This window comes from Mastigoproctus giganteus, chromosome 6, assembly GCF_048544385.1.
Source record: "Mastigoproctus giganteus isolate SK-2022 chromosome 6, ASM4854438v1, whole genome shotgun sequence".
Classification (NCBI taxonomy): Eukaryota; Metazoa; Arthropoda; class Arachnida; order Uropygi; family Thelyphonidae; genus Mastigoproctus; species Mastigoproctus giganteus.
The window spans coordinates 5,234,132-5,251,040 of record NC_143580.1 but is presented as its reverse complement, the minus strand read 5'-3'; the positions used below and the strand labels follow the sequence as shown (position 1 = coordinate 5,251,040).

Sequence of the window (16,909 nt, the reverse complement as noted above, 5' to 3'; positions counted from 1 at the left end):
AAATCTCCCATTATAAGACTCTCTGATTTACTGGCCCACTCTATTTCCCTGTACAGATTCTTATTATACTCATCAGAGTCATTAGGCCTATAGCACACTCCTACTCTCAATTTTGATCTCCCGATGCTTATGTCACACCAAACTGACTCGACACTGCACTGTCCAGCGATGTCCACCGGCTTCACTTCCTTGGATTTTATGTATTTCTTAACTAATAGCATAACCTCTCCTCCCTTCCTATCCAGTCTATCCTTTCTGTAGACGTACTCCCCAAATTCCAGTTCTGCATTCCTTATATCTGTGTGACACCACGTCTCTGATATCCCAACAATATCTGCCTTTGATGTTTTCAGCAATACCTCAAATTCATCAAATTTATTTACTAACTTAAGTTGTCATAACTTAAGAGGCCCTCTTAAGTTATGACAACATTCTTGTAGTGAGAATTCTTGTTGATCTGATCGATGATTGCCAGCATGGTGTTCATCAGTGCCGATCCACTGGTGATATTCTGAAGTTTGGTGAAACTCAAGCAGCTGCTCATGACATTTCAAATGCTTTTGATTGTGTTTGGCATAAAGGTCTAAATAAGTTTCTATCTCATGATGGCAACTGTTTTTTGTAATCGGGTATCCAGTTTTCTCTCTGACCTGCTCACTGTGTATCAATCAGTCTTGTAAATTCTGAAAATGTCAGTCTTGTAGATTCAAAATAGAGCAGTTAGGTTAATTAATGACTGATCTCTAACAAAGTCTCTCCACTCTGTCTCATAGACATTCTCTTTCTGCTGCATACTTTTTCTATAGATACTTCTGTGGGTACTTTTTTCTCAATTGGCTTCAATAATTCCCGCTGTCTCCTACGTGCAGCAACCAGTCAGCATCCTTTTACTGTCCAAACTCACAGAACAAACTTTTCTTCTTCATTTTTTCATTCAACTTCCGTTTTCTGGACCAACTCCCTTCATACGTATTTCCTGAAAATTACAATCTACAGAAGTTCAAGTCTAATGTCAACAAGTATCTTGCATCTTCTCAACCTTCAACCCATGTATAGTACCAAGTACTACCAGGTCTAATACCTCTTGTGCTCGTGGTTCTCAAAAATAAAAAAAAGAATGTAACTTAAGAGAATCTGAAGACCGAGCCATTAACAGATGAAGAACTCATTCAGGTAGAAAAATTAAGACTAGGAAAAGGGAATGAGACAAAGTGGAAATGCCTTCATTAACTTTCTTTTGCTAGTAAAATTTTAAAATAAAATCAGATATAATTTCACATACTTTTTCTACACAACAGAAGATGCTGTATAACAACTGGTTATACGGCATCATCTGTTTTTTTTCTCTATTGCTATTTGTGAACAAGACTGGCGACTTGTTTATCAGCAGTGAAGAACTTGTATTTCTGCATCCAGCAATTTACTTTTGAAAATTAGGCTGATTTAACATATTCACTGAAAGCATTCTAAAAATTTAGATTCTTCAAGTATGGTTGTGTGAAATTTTGCCTTTAGTCAGAGTAATTTGACGTTAAAATAAACTCTTGTCAAGGGCTGCCGTTACACACAGGCAGTTACCTGGGGTGCCAATTTGAAAGGACACCCTTTTTTTTTTTTCTTTTACAATGTGAGACCAAAAAATAACATAGTTAGCTTTGATATGATTGCATTCATTTCTTAACTTGTGTAATATTGCCAGTCGACCACCACTATAACTGTAATTGCAGTCTCAGAATATCAAAATGCGGTGCAAGCTATGACATTACTGCATCCTACCAAAGTCAACTCTGTTTTTTTTTTTTTTTTCTCTCACTATGGGGTACAAAAAAATATTTTACATGTTGCATAAAGTCTAGTGGCTGGGTTCTGCTCTTACATGAATGAGTGGGATTGGTTAAATAGAAGTAGCTAAATGAAGTGAGTGAAGATGACATGGGTTACATTTAGAATTTTTTTTTTTTTTTTTTTTTGGACTGATGCTATATAAACTTACTACTATCAGAATAAGAACTAAGTACAACTTTGAAATAATACTACTGACATTTTAAATTGAAATAATAATGAGAAAATAATGGCTCCCCAAGTCTATATATTTTTACTTCTTCCACATATATATCTTGTATTTTAAAATATACATAAATTGGCTGCTTCTATAAATCTAGGTTTTAACTTATTCTAATCAACAAAGAGTAATTAACTAAGGTAGTTAATTACTCTTTGACTAAAGCGTAATAAACTCTTCTTAATTTTTTTATATCTGGTCTTTTTTCAATTCAAATTTTCTCATATCCATTCTACAGTTATTTTTCTTTAATTTGAATGCTCTCCCTTGTTTGTCTTTTCTTAGAAAGAGAAAACATACTTCAAGATAGAAATATATTTTCTCTTTCTAAGATTCTCTCCCTTGTTTGTCTCATCTTAGAAAGAGAAAATATACTTCTATCTCGAAATTTGTTCAACCCTCTCATGGCTTTAAACACATCAGTTAGATCCTCATACAGATGCCTAGTTTCCATATTATAGCACATCTCTTTGTATCCATAACTAGTTTTGTTACCCTCCTTTGTATCCTTTTGAGCAAATTGACATATTTCCTATACTGAGGCCTCCTACCTTGAACTTAAAAATCAATGGTTAGACTGAGATGCAGGCCGACCATTGATTTTTGTACTGGGGATTATCCTCTGGAAAAAATCCTATTAATACAGTGTGGGGGGGGGTTGTTTTCAGGCAGTGCATGGGTTAAAAGTAAGGTCAGTCAGGGTAATATCATCGATAATATCCCTTCACTGTTCTTTTTGAGAGGGCTTCATATTAGACTGTATTAGAACTTCATTGGTCTTTTCATTTTGAATAGTGTTGAGTGTACTATCTACAGTTGATAATGTAAGTTGGGATTACTCTCAGCTGCATACAGGACCTCAAATTTACTATAATTAATTGCTATTTCTTAGCGTAGTTATATAATTTGTCCAGATCTTATTTCAGCGGTATCCCTCATTTCTCGCTGTTAATTAACAGCTGTGCCTAATTTAATCAACAAGTTTTGACATGAAACTTGTAAGCTAGGCATCTGCATCATCAGTATCATTAATGAAAATTAAAAACGAGACCTTAGAGTTTTACATGGAAAAGTTGTCAGAAATAATATTATGTACAGAGTTCAATTCTCAGACTAGTTTTACTGTGAGCAGAAAAACCTAATTTCTGGGTGAAAATAATTTGCAATTCTCAAATGAGATTGATTAATAAAATTATCTCAAAAAAAAATAAATAAAAAAAATCAGTCTCTTAAGATATTTGAAACTTAGATCTGTTTTTCCAAACTAGTGACAAGTGATGAACTCATTATGCTGTAGAAATCAGATGACATGGGATTTTACAATGTAAAAGGATGGATTATGGGTGATAATTTTATTATATAGTTTGTTTGTCTTGCCTCTTTGTTTTGTCTCTTTTATTGAAACATAAACCTGTTTTTACTAAGATAGTTATTTAATTTCACAAGAAACTGATTATTATCATTTTATCAAAGTTGTGCATCCATAATTATTCAAGTTTTTTTTTTTCTTTTAGTGAATTTAATTTTAAACACAGAAATGGCAAGCCATGCTAACCACGAACACATGCATCATATGACTGCTGCATCAACTACAAGTGACCTGTCACCAACTGCAGCAGCTACAGCATCTTCTATTATGCAAGCACTGCTTACAACACTTACTACTACTGTTATGACACCTGGCATGCATCATAACCATCATTCTGATAACTTTCCATCTGGTCATTCAATGGTTCATGATCATGGTCCTCACTCTAATTCTAATGTTACTGCATCTGGCCACAACCATTCAGATCACATAGGATATACAGGCATTCATGGATCACATACAAGTGACCATATGAAGGTATGAAATTTTTCAGAAATAAAATTACTCTTTGTTTTCTGTTTTTATGTGGTAACAAAAAATAGTATTTATTTAGGTCAAAGTAACCTCATGGTTAGTTTAACTAAATATTTTCCTCCAGTTTTATTGTAAAAGTGGATTGATAATTAAAAATTTAATTTTTCTTTTTACATTTACACATTTGTAATTATATTTGTTTAGATTTTCTCATTCCATTATCCATGATATTAACTCTTAAGTGGCTGCATTCTGTATTATGTGGGAGCGATGATCACCTCTTTCTTTAAATGTGTATAGTGTGGAATTTATTAATATTTTCAATTGAATTTATCTTTCTAGTTGGTAGAGCTTTTAATTTTTCTGTAACTTTGGTTAAAGGAGGAAAAAAAGGTTTTCTTTAACCTAAGTATCTGCACATCTAGTAAATATTTACTAGCTATGCTCACTGACAGCCATTTGAAAAATTAATGAAATTACAAAATATTACCAATTTTATAGCACATTTTAATCCTAACCATTGGAGACTTCTCAAAGTTTTGATAGAAAAAAGCGTATCAACAACCATGAAATGTATTATGAATTGCTCCTGCATGAAAAGAATGGTTTTCCAGAATTCAGAGTGAAAAAAGTGAGGATCAAAATGACTCCATGCAACTGTCAATGATGGGACAAGATAGTAGTGTGTGAATATTTATTTTGCACCAATTTTTTTTTGAGCCAGATACATATAGAAGGAATTTAATATAATTCTGAAACGATATTGTTTCAGAATTATATTAAATTGCAATATATAAAAAGCTTTTTTTTTTTTTCATCCTTGTTTACAATGTAATCAATATCTTCTTAAACCCGATAGCTGCCATAATCATTTCAGAAATTTTTCTTTTACATAGTTTATTAGTTTTTAGTATTTTTTTTCTGGAGATTAAGCTCTTTAAGAAACACTTTTCAGTTTATAGATTAGTTAGAATGCAGGAAAAGGAAATCAACTTTATCTAGACTGTTAAGGTAATAGGTGACAGTGAAGGATATTCAGTCATTCACATAGTAACTTTAAAGTTCCACAATCTAATGGTGAAACTTCAAAATGTTAAACAAAAGATTTACAGGTAAAACTTTAAATCATTAAACAAAAGATTAGCCTTACTCTTACATCACTTAAAAGTCTCAGCATTAATTGATCCTTCTATTTTGTATTGCTGACACCTCAATTATATTTTGGCAATAATAACCCAAAGCTTGAACTCTCACATATACACATGTGATGTATATGTGGGAGTTCAAGCTATCAGATAACATAGTCTTAACTTGTTCAAGATACTGAATGTGTCTGTGCAGCTGGTTATTTGGTTCACATGGTGGATTGTTAGAGGATTAAGAAGAAGATGATAAGTATAATGAACAACTACACAGGAAGGTGGAGTGGATCAGTAGATTGGAATGCTTATAATGGGAGAATTAACTTTGCAGATATTGACTGGAACTTGTGGGTCAGTCACCCACAAGTTCCAGTTTCAGAAATAGTAGCAGAAATTTTCTGGACTTATTGGATGGCTGTTTTTTTACAGCAGAATATTATAGGGGCAACAAGGGAGAGCAATATGTCTAATCTGATTATCAGCAGTGACTCAACGTGCATTAAGAATATCCAGATAAAGGAATCATTAGTCGGCAGTGATCATAATATATTGATGTGGGATATACTTTAAAGATATAACTACTGTCAACAGTAAGGGGAAAGGATTTTGCTTTCATAAAGATGACTACAATGGTCTTTAAATTCTTTTCAGTGTGACCAACTGATAATATTATAAACTGCAAATTCTAAATAGGAAGCATTCAGAGAAATAATATGGAGGCTACTAAGCTTTTTATGCCAACTAAGAGATCTAATTAAAGATTTAAACCTAAATGGATGTCAAATGAACTGGTGTGACTGCTGGCAGAGAAGAAAAGTTCGTGAGATGGTTATAAATTGCAGGGGATGTAGAATACTAGTCTGCAATCAGAAAGTACAACATAAGTCTGCAGTCAGTTTACTAAGGGTTAAGCAAATTAAGCCAGATTATGAGAAGTCCTTGGTTAAGAATGCAGTGAGTTCTTTGTTTATGTTAACACTAAAGGGAAAGGGGTGAACAGCATTCAAGTCTAGTGAATATGAATGTAAACCAATCCATTTATATCCAGTGGATACAAATGGATTGATTTACAGTATTTATTGATGATCCTGTTCAGGTTACTGACAAACTAAATAAATATTTTGCATCTACATTTATGCATGAAGATGTTTTTAGGGATGGGAACACCAGAACTACACCAAGTTATGTAACTGGATGCTAAATGATTTTGTTGAGTGGAAGAAGGTAGAGTGGTTATTGTTATCAGTGTGCACTGCTCTTTGTCAATTAATGTTATTAGTGGAGTTCTCCAGGGTTCAGTACTGGGCCCACTGTAGTTTTCAATATTTTTCAAATGATACAAAGGTTGGCAGGGTGATTAATGACAAAGATCAGTGACAAAGTGAGCTATTGTGACAAGATCTAGGAAAATTAGGTCGATGGGCTGAGAAATGGCAGTTGAAGTTTAAACATTGACAAATGCAAGCTACTACATATGAGTAGCAGTAATCCCAGAAGAACTTATCAACTGTGTTACCAAACAGTTGATAAGTTACTCTGGGATTACTGCTTTTTCATTTTCTACTCAGAGTAGGGAAAAATGAAAAAGACCTGGGGTTAATCGTGCAGTCAGATATGAAATTTTCTGAACTGTGCAGACAGTCTGTCAGGACAGCTCATGTGGTTTTGTCAATGAATAAATGAGGTGCTTATCCCTTTGTTTCATCTTTAGGCCACACCTTGAGTACTGTATGCAAGTATGGAGGCCTCACTTTAGTGAGTTTCCCTCCCACTTATTCCAATCAGTTAGGGGCAGATTGAAGTTATCCATTAAAAATAGAATTGAATTGAAGTCACTTTAGGCCTCAGGCTATATAAATGACAAACTTGTGACTCACACGGGAAATGCCCGTGGGCATTTTGTAACAACCATTATTTAGGTAGAATATGAATTTAAGAAAGATTACAAAATTTGAATTTATAATATATTACAAAATTTAAATTAAGAAAGTATTACAAGAAATTAACCTGTTATCAAAACTTTATCCACTAGTTAAATTAAAATTAAGCTACCAGAGTTAACAGAAACAATTTAATTTAGAAGAAATACTCTAGAAAAGTTAATAATTAAATTTATAAAATATTGTAGTAATTGATTTTGCAAAATTATTGATATTAAATTTAAACAAATTTTAAACAGAAATTTTGTCTACCAGACACCTGATCTTAATTCGCTACAGTTAATCCAATGGAGCCAACTTAAAACATGTTTGCTCTCTTCAGCTACCTACATAGAATCTGTGGTAGATCCGATTGAAGTGTTTAAGGCTTTAAATATTTCGCCCATCACCCCACTCTGAGTTCATTACACTAAAAATCCATTCTGAATTTGCAGAGATCAATGGCCCTGAAAAAACATACAAAATGGCCTTGAAAATATTTGAAAGCTTAAAATCAGCACTTCAAAATTAAGTGCCATTGACTTGAAGTACTCAAACAAGTTTTAAATTTTTCAGATGTTGACACAGTTTCATAATTTGTTTTCAGTACTGAAACCTCATCAAATAAATCGTTCATATCCAACTTTAGTTTTTCTATTAATTTAAAATATTTTGCTACTTCAACAAATGAGTTATAGTTAGGACAACCATTTTTAAAGCTTAATTTGCCGAGTTTCAAAAAAGGACTATTTTCTTTAAAATTAAATTTATTTCCTAAATATTTCAATGCAACATTATAAAATGCTTTGAAATCATTTATTACGTGCAGAGTCTAATTTCTGAAAATGCTGATGAACGTGATACCCAAAAAATTCTTGATCAAGACAATTCTTCGATGAATTTTTTAGATCATTCATTATATAAAAAATATCACTGGCACACATTTCATTCTTTTCAAGTTCTTTTTATTACTTTGAAAATTATTTCGATCGCATACATTGAGAAAAATACATTGGTTGTAAAGAAAACCATCTCTAGTTGGTACATGCCTTAATTTCCTTAAACTCTGTTTCGGCAAATTCATGAAATTCTTTAAGGTTATCCCTTCTTTTAGCTGAAACATAAAAATGACCATATATTTTCAACACAATATTTTCTATATTAATATCTAAATTACCAAAAGCATATTTAGCTAAATTATTAATAATGTGAGCATAGCAGTTTACTTTAATTACGTCTTCATTTAATTTCTTAATATTTTGGAATAAGGATTTATTAATCCAAAAATTAGAATTTGCATTGTCTGCACTGAAACTAAAACCCTTTGCCAATCCAGTCCTAAATTACTCGTTGAAATTTTTAGGCACTCAAACATTCCTCAAACACGAGAGCCCTGTCGATCAATTCGGCCCTGGAAAGATTGTGCAGGGCTCAAGGGGTAGAATTTTTTTCAGCCTGGTCTGTACTTGTTAACAGGAGAGACTGCTTCTACAGGGATGGGATACACTTAAATAGAAAGGGTGGAAGAATGTTTGCTGATGCTATCGAGGCAGTGTTAGGAGGGTCGGAAAACTGCTAGATTGGGGGGATGCAAGGACTAATAGATTAACAGTAGCCACTGGCAGAGGAGAAAGTGATTCTTGCACTGCTTCTATTGGAATGAGCAGCAGCCTGGAAAATAAGATGCAGGATATTTCAGAGACTGCTGGGAATCATTGGGGTACAAGTAAACACATGGGTTGTGTTAGGGTGGCTAAGAGGAAGAGCAGGTGCATGTATACTTCCGTGTACACCAATGCTAGGAGTCTAGTAAATAAATTTGATGAATTTGAGGTATTGCTGAAAACATCAAAGGCAGATATTGTTGGGATTTCGGAGACGTGGTGTCACACAGATATAAGGAATGCAGAACTGGAATTTGGGGAGTACAATGTCTACAGAAAGGATAGACAGGATAGGAAGGGAGGAGGGGTTATGCTATTAGTAAAGAAACACAAAATCCAAGGCAGTGAAGCCAGTCGACATCGCTGGACAGTGCAGTGTCGAGTCAGTTTGGTGGGACATAAGCATTGGGGGATCAAAATTGAGAGTAGGAGTGTGCTATAGGCCTAATGACTCTGATGAGTGTAATAAGAAACTGTACAGAGAAATAGAGTGGGCCAGTAAATCAGAGAGTCTTATTATGGGGGATTTTAATTTCCCAGATATTGACTGGAATTTGGGGGCTGGTCACTCACACACTAGCAAGGCTTTTGTGGATTTATTGGATGATTGTTTTCTACATCAGCATGTTCGGGAGGCAACTAGAGGGAGTAATACTCTTGATTTGATTATCAGTAGTGATTCTTCATGCATTAAGAATCTGCAGATAAATGAACCACTAGGTGGCAGTGATCACAGTGTTCTGAAGTGGGATTTACTCAAAGAGGTAACTACCATTAGGGGTAAAGGGAAAGGGTATTGTTTTCGTAAAGGCGACTATGATGGAATGAGACAGTATTTAAATTCTATACAATGGGATCAACTGATGATGTTACCAACAGCAAATTCAAAATGGGAAGCATTCAAAGAACTTATCTTGGAAGCTACTAGGCTTTACATACCAACTAAGAAATACTGTTCAAGGTTTAGGCCTAAATGGATGTCAGATGAACTAATGAGGCCTATGGCAGAAAAGAAAAATGAATGGGATACATACAAATTAACACGTGACACAGAAGCCTATGTCTAAAAATATATATAAATTCATACACCGACCATTGAATAAAATTTAAAATTTAATATGACTACAATCTTTACACAAAAATATTTACAATAAACTATTGCGGAATGCTAAAAACTGTAATAAAAGATCATTTACAATAAAATTTGCTAAAATATAAAACATAAAAGCGCTAAAAACCTGAAGCTTTCGGGAGCATCAGCTCCCTTCTTCAACAGTGAAATGACTTCCTGCAACATCTCCTTAAGTAGCAGGCTCACGGTACCTCCACACGTGGTATTTCTCCACGTGTTTCAATCGGCACATGGTCAGAACTGGAAGCGGAAATGTCTTGGGAACGTGGCAAAGAAAATCGTTCATCCGACCTTAATATAATTGTTTCGAAGATAGGATTAATACGTATACCTCTATCTCTATTGATGGTATTCCTACTGGATGAACTAATCCGTAAACCCTCAAGCCATTTACGCTCCCAGTATCCATGTGCACGATCCAAAATAATAGCGTCCTCCAGGGAGATTTGATGCTGCTTCTCCCAAAAATGTTCGGCCACAGCAGACTTGTTGTATTCAGCGGTTCTTATGGCATTTAAATGTTCCCCCAGACGATCCCTGAGCTGTCGTTTTGTTTCCCCCACATAACACTCCCCACAATCCGGGCATTCTATTCTATAAACCACTCCACTACTAAGATCTTTTGGTATGCGGTCTTTGACCTGAGACACAGCTGTGCACATCCTCCGCCCAGGAAGCTGTACACAGCGTGTCCCATAACCCCGTAAAATTCTTTCCAGATGTTCAGTAAGGCCCGGATAGTAGGGAATGTATGCGGTGGCTACCGGAACGAACGAATCCCTACGTTCGGACACTCCTCTACTATATCTATCCAGGATCCTCTGGGGGTATCCGCATTTTCTAAGTTCTGCCGTGACACGATGGGTATTGAACGGGCCATTAATAAGTTTCCTGAGTCTTTAGCTAATGAAATCCGGGTGAAGTCAGCTGCAGTGTTGAGTCAGGTGAGGAAGGCACCCCCGAATCTCAGCCTTAGTCAAAAGAGAGCTCTAGAGGAATTGAGAAGAGACAAAGGAATAGTTGTTTTACTAGCAGACAAAGGGAGATCAACGGTGGTCCTGAATACAGAAGATTATAATAAGAAGGCATTGGATCTTCTGCAAGATAATAACACTTATAAGGTGATCCAGAGGAACCCGTTGGTGGGGCTGGAACGGCGAGTCAATAAACTGGTACAATCCTGGTTGAACACAGAGAAGATTTCCAAGGAGACTTACTGGTCATTACACACTACAGGTAGTCAACTCCCGCGATTCTACGGACTGCCAAAAATTCATAAGGCAGAAGTGCCCTTGAAACCTATAGTTTCATTTATAGGGAGTCCTTCCTATGCGCTATCAGGGTACTTGGCAAAATTAATTGCACCCATGGTGGGGCAGTCCGAATATGTTGTTAAAGACAGTAGAGAGTTTGTGAATTTTGTGGGGAATTTGACTATAAATGATGATGAGAGCATGATCTCGTTTGACGTTATATCTTTATTTACATGTATTCCTATTAGTCATGCAGTATATTGTGTAAAAATGTCATTGACCAGGGATGCCTCCCTTGGTAATAGATCACTTCTCGGTGTGGAAGTCATTTGCACCGGGGTAGAATTATGTCTAGCTAGTACTACCATGTTGTTTCAAGGAACTATGTACAAGCAGGTTCGCGGTACTGCCATGGGTTCACCCATTAGTGCCACCGTGGCCAATTTGGCCATGGAGGAGTTGGAAAGTAGGGTTTTTAGTGGGTGTTCGTTTCCTATTAGGAACTGGAGAAGATATGTTGATGATACCTTTGCCCTGGTCCAGAAGGGGAGGGAGGATGATGCCGTTTGCTGGCTTAATAGCTTCTCCCAATTTATACAATTCACCTCAGAGGTGGAAACGGGTGGTACCCTGTCATTTTTAGATGTATTGATCTCCAGGGTGGGTTTTAGACTTAAGACGTCAGTTTTTAAAAAACCCATGTGTAGAGGTCAATACACCCATTTCAATTCAGCACAAGCTGGACAATATAAGAATAGTGTAGCAAAAGCTTTATTTGACAGAGTAAGATCACACTGTACCACTTCTGAGGATAAAGAAAAAGAAATTAATCGTGTCACGACAGAACTTAGAAAATGCGGATACCCCCAGAGGATCCTGGATAGATATAGTAGAGGAGTGTCCGAACGTAGTTCGTTCGTTCCGGTAGCCACTGCATACATTCCCTACTATCCGGGCCTTACTGAACATCTGGCAAGAATTTTACGGGGTTATGGGACACGGTGTACAGCTTCCTGGGCGGAGGCTGTGCACAGCTGTGTCTTAGGTCAAAGACCGCATACCAAAAGATCTTAGTAGTGGAGTGGTTTATAGAATAGAATGCCCGGATTGTGGGGAGTGTTATGTGGGGGAAACAAAACGACGGCTCAGGGATCGTCTGGGGGAACATTTAAATGCCATAAGAACCGCTGAATACAAAGAGTCTGCTGTGGCCGAACATTTTTGGGAGAAGCAGCATCAAATCTCCCCGGAGGACGCTATTATTTTGGATCGTGCACATGGATACTGGGAGAGTAAATGGCTTGAGGGTTTACGGATTAGTTCATCCAGTAGGAATACCATCAATAGAGATAGAGGTATACGTATTAATCCTATCTTCGAAACAATTATATTAAGGTCGGATGAACGATTTTCTTTGCCACGTTCCCAAGACATTTCCGCTTCCAGTTCTGACCATGTGCCGATTGAACCACGTGGAGAAATACCACGTGTGGAGGTACCGTGAGCCTGCTACTTAAGGAGATGTTGCAGGAAGTCATTTCACTGTTGAAGAAGGGAGCTGATGCTCCCGAAAGCTTCAGGTTTTTAGCGCTTTTATGTTTTATATTTTAGCAAATTTTATTGTAAATGATCTTTTATTACAGTTTTTAGCATTCCGCAATAGTTTATTGTAAATATTTTTGTGTAAAGATTGTAGTCATATTAAATTTTATTCAATGGTCGGTGTATGAATTTATATATATTTTTAGACATGAGTTTTCCCGACCTCAGAGGCCTCTTTCAGGATACAGAAGCCTATGATAGATACAAGTTGATCTGTAACCAAGTTACAAAGGAGGTTAGGCAGGCGAAAGCAGATTACGAGAAATGTTTGGCAAAGGATGCGAAGAAAAACCGCAAAGAGTTCTTCACTTATGTAAACTCTAGAAGGAAGGGGATGAATCAGATTGGTCCACTTGATATAGATGGGTCAACTGTTGATGATCCTGCTCAGGTAGCTAACAAACTAAATGAATATTTTCCATCGACATTCACACATGAGGAGTTATTCAGCGAGGGTAATGCCAGAGGTGTATTCAACTCTGGCAGTAAGCTAGAGAATCTTGTAATAACTGAGAGTAAAGTGGAGGAGAAATTGTTGAAGATAAACACAAGAAAGGCACCTGGGGTGGATGGAATCTATCCAGTTATATTAAAGGAGGCAGCAATGGAAGTAAGCAAACCCTTAGCCATAATTATGAGAGCTTCCTTGGACTCAGGGGAGGTACCCATGGACTGGAGATGTGCAAATGTGACCCCAATTCACAAAGGAGGATCAAAGGCTGACACAAGTAATTATAGAGCTGTGAGTTTAACTTCTGTTCCCGGAAAATTAATGGAGGCACTTGTTAAAGAAGCACTGCAGAATAATCTAGACAAGACTTCAGTTATAGCTCAGACACAGCATGGTTTTGTTAAGGGGAAGTCTTGCCTGACCAATTTGATTGGATACTATGATGCAGTCACAAAAGAACTGGATGCAGGGAATAACTTTGATATTATATACTTGGATCTTAGAAAGGCTTTTGATACTGTTACACATGGAAGACTGCTGCACAAATTGGAGCAGTGTGGCATTGGAGGCAAATTGCTGCTATGGATAAAGGGGTGGTTGAGGGGGAGAAGACAGAGAGTGGTAATCAATGGACACTGCTCATCATGGACTAATGTTATTAGTGGAGTCCCTCAGGGTTCAGTATTGGGTCCTTTATTGTTTTCTGTATTTATAAATGATATTGATGATGGTATATCAAGCTTAATGTCCAAGTTTGCAGACGATACGAAGGTTGGCAGGGTTGTCAAGGACACTACTGACACTATGCTGCAGCAACAGGATCTGGAAAGGTTGAGCAGATGGGCTGAGAGGTGGCAAATGAAGTTTAACATTGACAAATGTAAAGTACTACACATGGGAAACAGCAACCGCAGAGCAACGTATCAACTCTGTGGTACTACACTGACAGTGGTTGAGAATGAAAGGTACCTGGGGGTGGTTGTGCAGGCAGATATGAAGTTCTCTGAGCAGTGCAGACTGGCTGCAAGAGTAGCTCATGGTGTATTGTCAATGATATATAGGAATTTTTCTAGCAGGGAGGTGATTATTCCCTTGTATAAGGCAATGGTCAGGCCACACCTAGAGTACTGTATACAGGCCTGGAGACCTCATTTCAAGAAGGATGTAGAGCTGCTGGAACGAGTGCAGAGAAGGGCAACAAGATTAGTGAATGGAACAAAGGAGTACTCTTACGAAGAAAGGCTTAAGTTTTGCGAATTACAGTGTCTGGAGACTAGGCACCAGCGAGGTGATCTGATAGAGGTGTACAAAGCCTTGAATGGTTTGAGCATGCTCAATGCTGATGGGATTCTTCCTCTTGCTCAGAATAATCACCTGAGAGGGCATAAATTCAAATTGAGGAAAGACAGTTGTAGGATAGATGTGCGGAAATTTGCCTTTAGCCAGCGGGTGGTTGGTAGGCGGAACAGACTTCCATCCCTTGTCGTGGAAGTTGATAGCCTAAATAAGTTTAAGGCTCGGCTGGACAGGTATTTCGAACGAACAGAGGGGTGAAGTGGAAGTGGTTATTTTTTATTTATTTTTTTTACTTTAATTTTTTTGGCTGATGCTGCATAAGCTTGCTTTCTTGCATCAAATGCCTCTACTAATTCTAATGCTAATTCCATCTGCACTTTCATCAGCATTTTCAAAAAAATCAACTAAATAGTTTGTAGGACCATATTCTTTGTTGAAGTACTGAATTGACAAAGGAAACATTTTCATATTCTTTCAATTAGAAGCATCAATCTATAAACATAAAAAATAATGGTGCATCATGATTTAAATCATCCAAAACAATTTGCAATGCTTTTTTACCTAAAACATTACAAACAATGGCAGCAGATTTAGTTCTTCCACGTGATATTTTTGCTGCAATTTTTGAATCATTGTAAAGTTTGGAGTTCAATTTCATGCTACAATCTAATGAGTTATAAGAATGGTTTGTTTGTTATTTGGTTTTTAGGAGCATTAGAAGGCCATATTGCTCCGGAGATATGTGGTGGTCATTCCCTGACCTTTCCGCATCCTCCATATTTGGTGGTCATGAGCTCAAACCCCGGTCTAATGAAGAAGTATGTGCTACGCACTGCTGCTCCTGCCCACTTGGCTATGGAGGCACAGTAAGAATAGTGATGCTTAACTGAATGATAAATATGAAGTTATTTCAGCTGCAGTAACTTCTTTCATATACATTTTCACAAGAAACCTATCAGCAAGATTTGAAGAATTTGCTGATTTTTGAGCCAATTTATGAGCTTGTGAGTCTTTATGCTGAGCAACTGCTAAGATGCCCATATAACCAACTTTAAATACATTTTTGCATAGGAGACATCTTGCCTCATGAGGATCATTTGTTGAAGCTAGCCATTCGTATTCTTGCTCTCAAATTTTGTTATAAGAACAGGGCCTCTTCTTTTTTGTGGGAAATTCCATTTTTGATGGCTAAAAAATAAAAAAATGTTTTCAAAATGTTTTTATATAACATGAAATATGTTGGTGCCTATAACCGTATAAATGAAATAGATAAATAGATAGTGTCTTTGTAAAGTTATAGGAAAAACAGTTTTTAAACAAAGCCGTTGAACTCCATCTTATATAAAAGTGATTTTTCTGTACCTATGATTTTATTAATTATCTACCAGTCGTGCAATTTTCGTGAAAATTAGATCATGGCCATGCAGGTGCAAGTTTTTATGCTTTGTCAAAAAAATATAATTTCATCAAGAAGTACGAAGTTAAGTGCATGTTGTTCGTGAAACTACATATATGAGCCAGAGAGGCTAGAATAGGTTAAAATTATCTCTTTATGATTCATTTCTCGTGGTGGATTTTGTATTTGAGGGGGTTTTTAACATATTCCCTGTTAAAGCTTTGAAATGAAATTTTAATTTCTTGTCAGTTTGGGAAGGGGGGTCCTGTGCATTGTGGGGTCTGAAGCCTACGTCTGTGTGGAAATCCGTCACTGCCATTACGAGGCACAGGCATTGAAAAATGAAAATAAAGGACAAATTGCATCCTTTCTTATTTCAGTAAAGGACAAGGACAGTTTGGCTAAAATAAAGGAGTATCCTTTGAAAAAACAACATCTGGCAACCCTAGTTATAAGTTACCTAGGATAACTAATAACTTGGATAATGTGAAATGCTATAAACGTAATAAGATTTTTTTTAACCATATAATGATATGAAATGTAAATAGATTATATATACAGGCAACCCCTGTATAACGTGGTACTTCTACAACATGGTTTCGATCTAACACGATTGATAAATTGCGGCAATCCTTGCAAACACGGTACTTATATAACGCGGTTTTGCTCTAACACAGTTAAGAGAATTTCGGTAAACCTCGCATAACAAAAAAAATAAAAAATATGATATTAGGGTCCCCTGTAAATGATCACATCTACCCATATATTTATTTTGTTTGTAAATTGTGTGCGTTCTCTGGTCGATTTGTCTTATTTGCTGGACCGAAACCTTGCATAACGGTATTTTTGAGTTTTGTGTGGGGAAACCTTGCTATTATGTTGGATGTAATTTTTCAGTGTTTCCTCTCTTTTTGAATCTCTGCTATTGACTTGCTAGTCAAAAAAAAAAAAATTATTGAGAAATCTTGTATTTTATTTTGTTGAGAAATTCCCATGTTACGTTCTGTGCTATTGAACTTGTGGAAAAATCTAGATTTCAAAATTTTATTACTATTGGATAGCACACCAGGCCATCCAAAATATTTAAGTCACCAAACGTTGAAGTTGTATTCCGCCATAGTTGTACTGGGTTAATACAACTTCTTTCAT

At 36.3% G+C, this 16,909-nt stretch overlaps 1 protein-coding gene across 1 annotated transcript in view; it reads left to right on the top strand.

Moving 5' to 3' along the window:
• The window catches only part of LOC150083839 (high affinity copper uptake protein 1-like), a 54,496-nt gene that overhangs the window by 18,630 nt on the left and 18,957 nt on the right, over nucleotides 1-16,909 (top strand). The window contains exon 2 of the mRNA XM_090374897.1: nucleotides 3,577-3,908. Coding sequence (XP_090231023.1) covers nucleotides 3,600-3,908 — 309 coding nt within the window. The 5' untranslated portion in view covers nucleotides 3,577-3,599. The remainder of the gene's footprint in view (nucleotides 1-3,576; nucleotides 3,909-16,909) is intronic.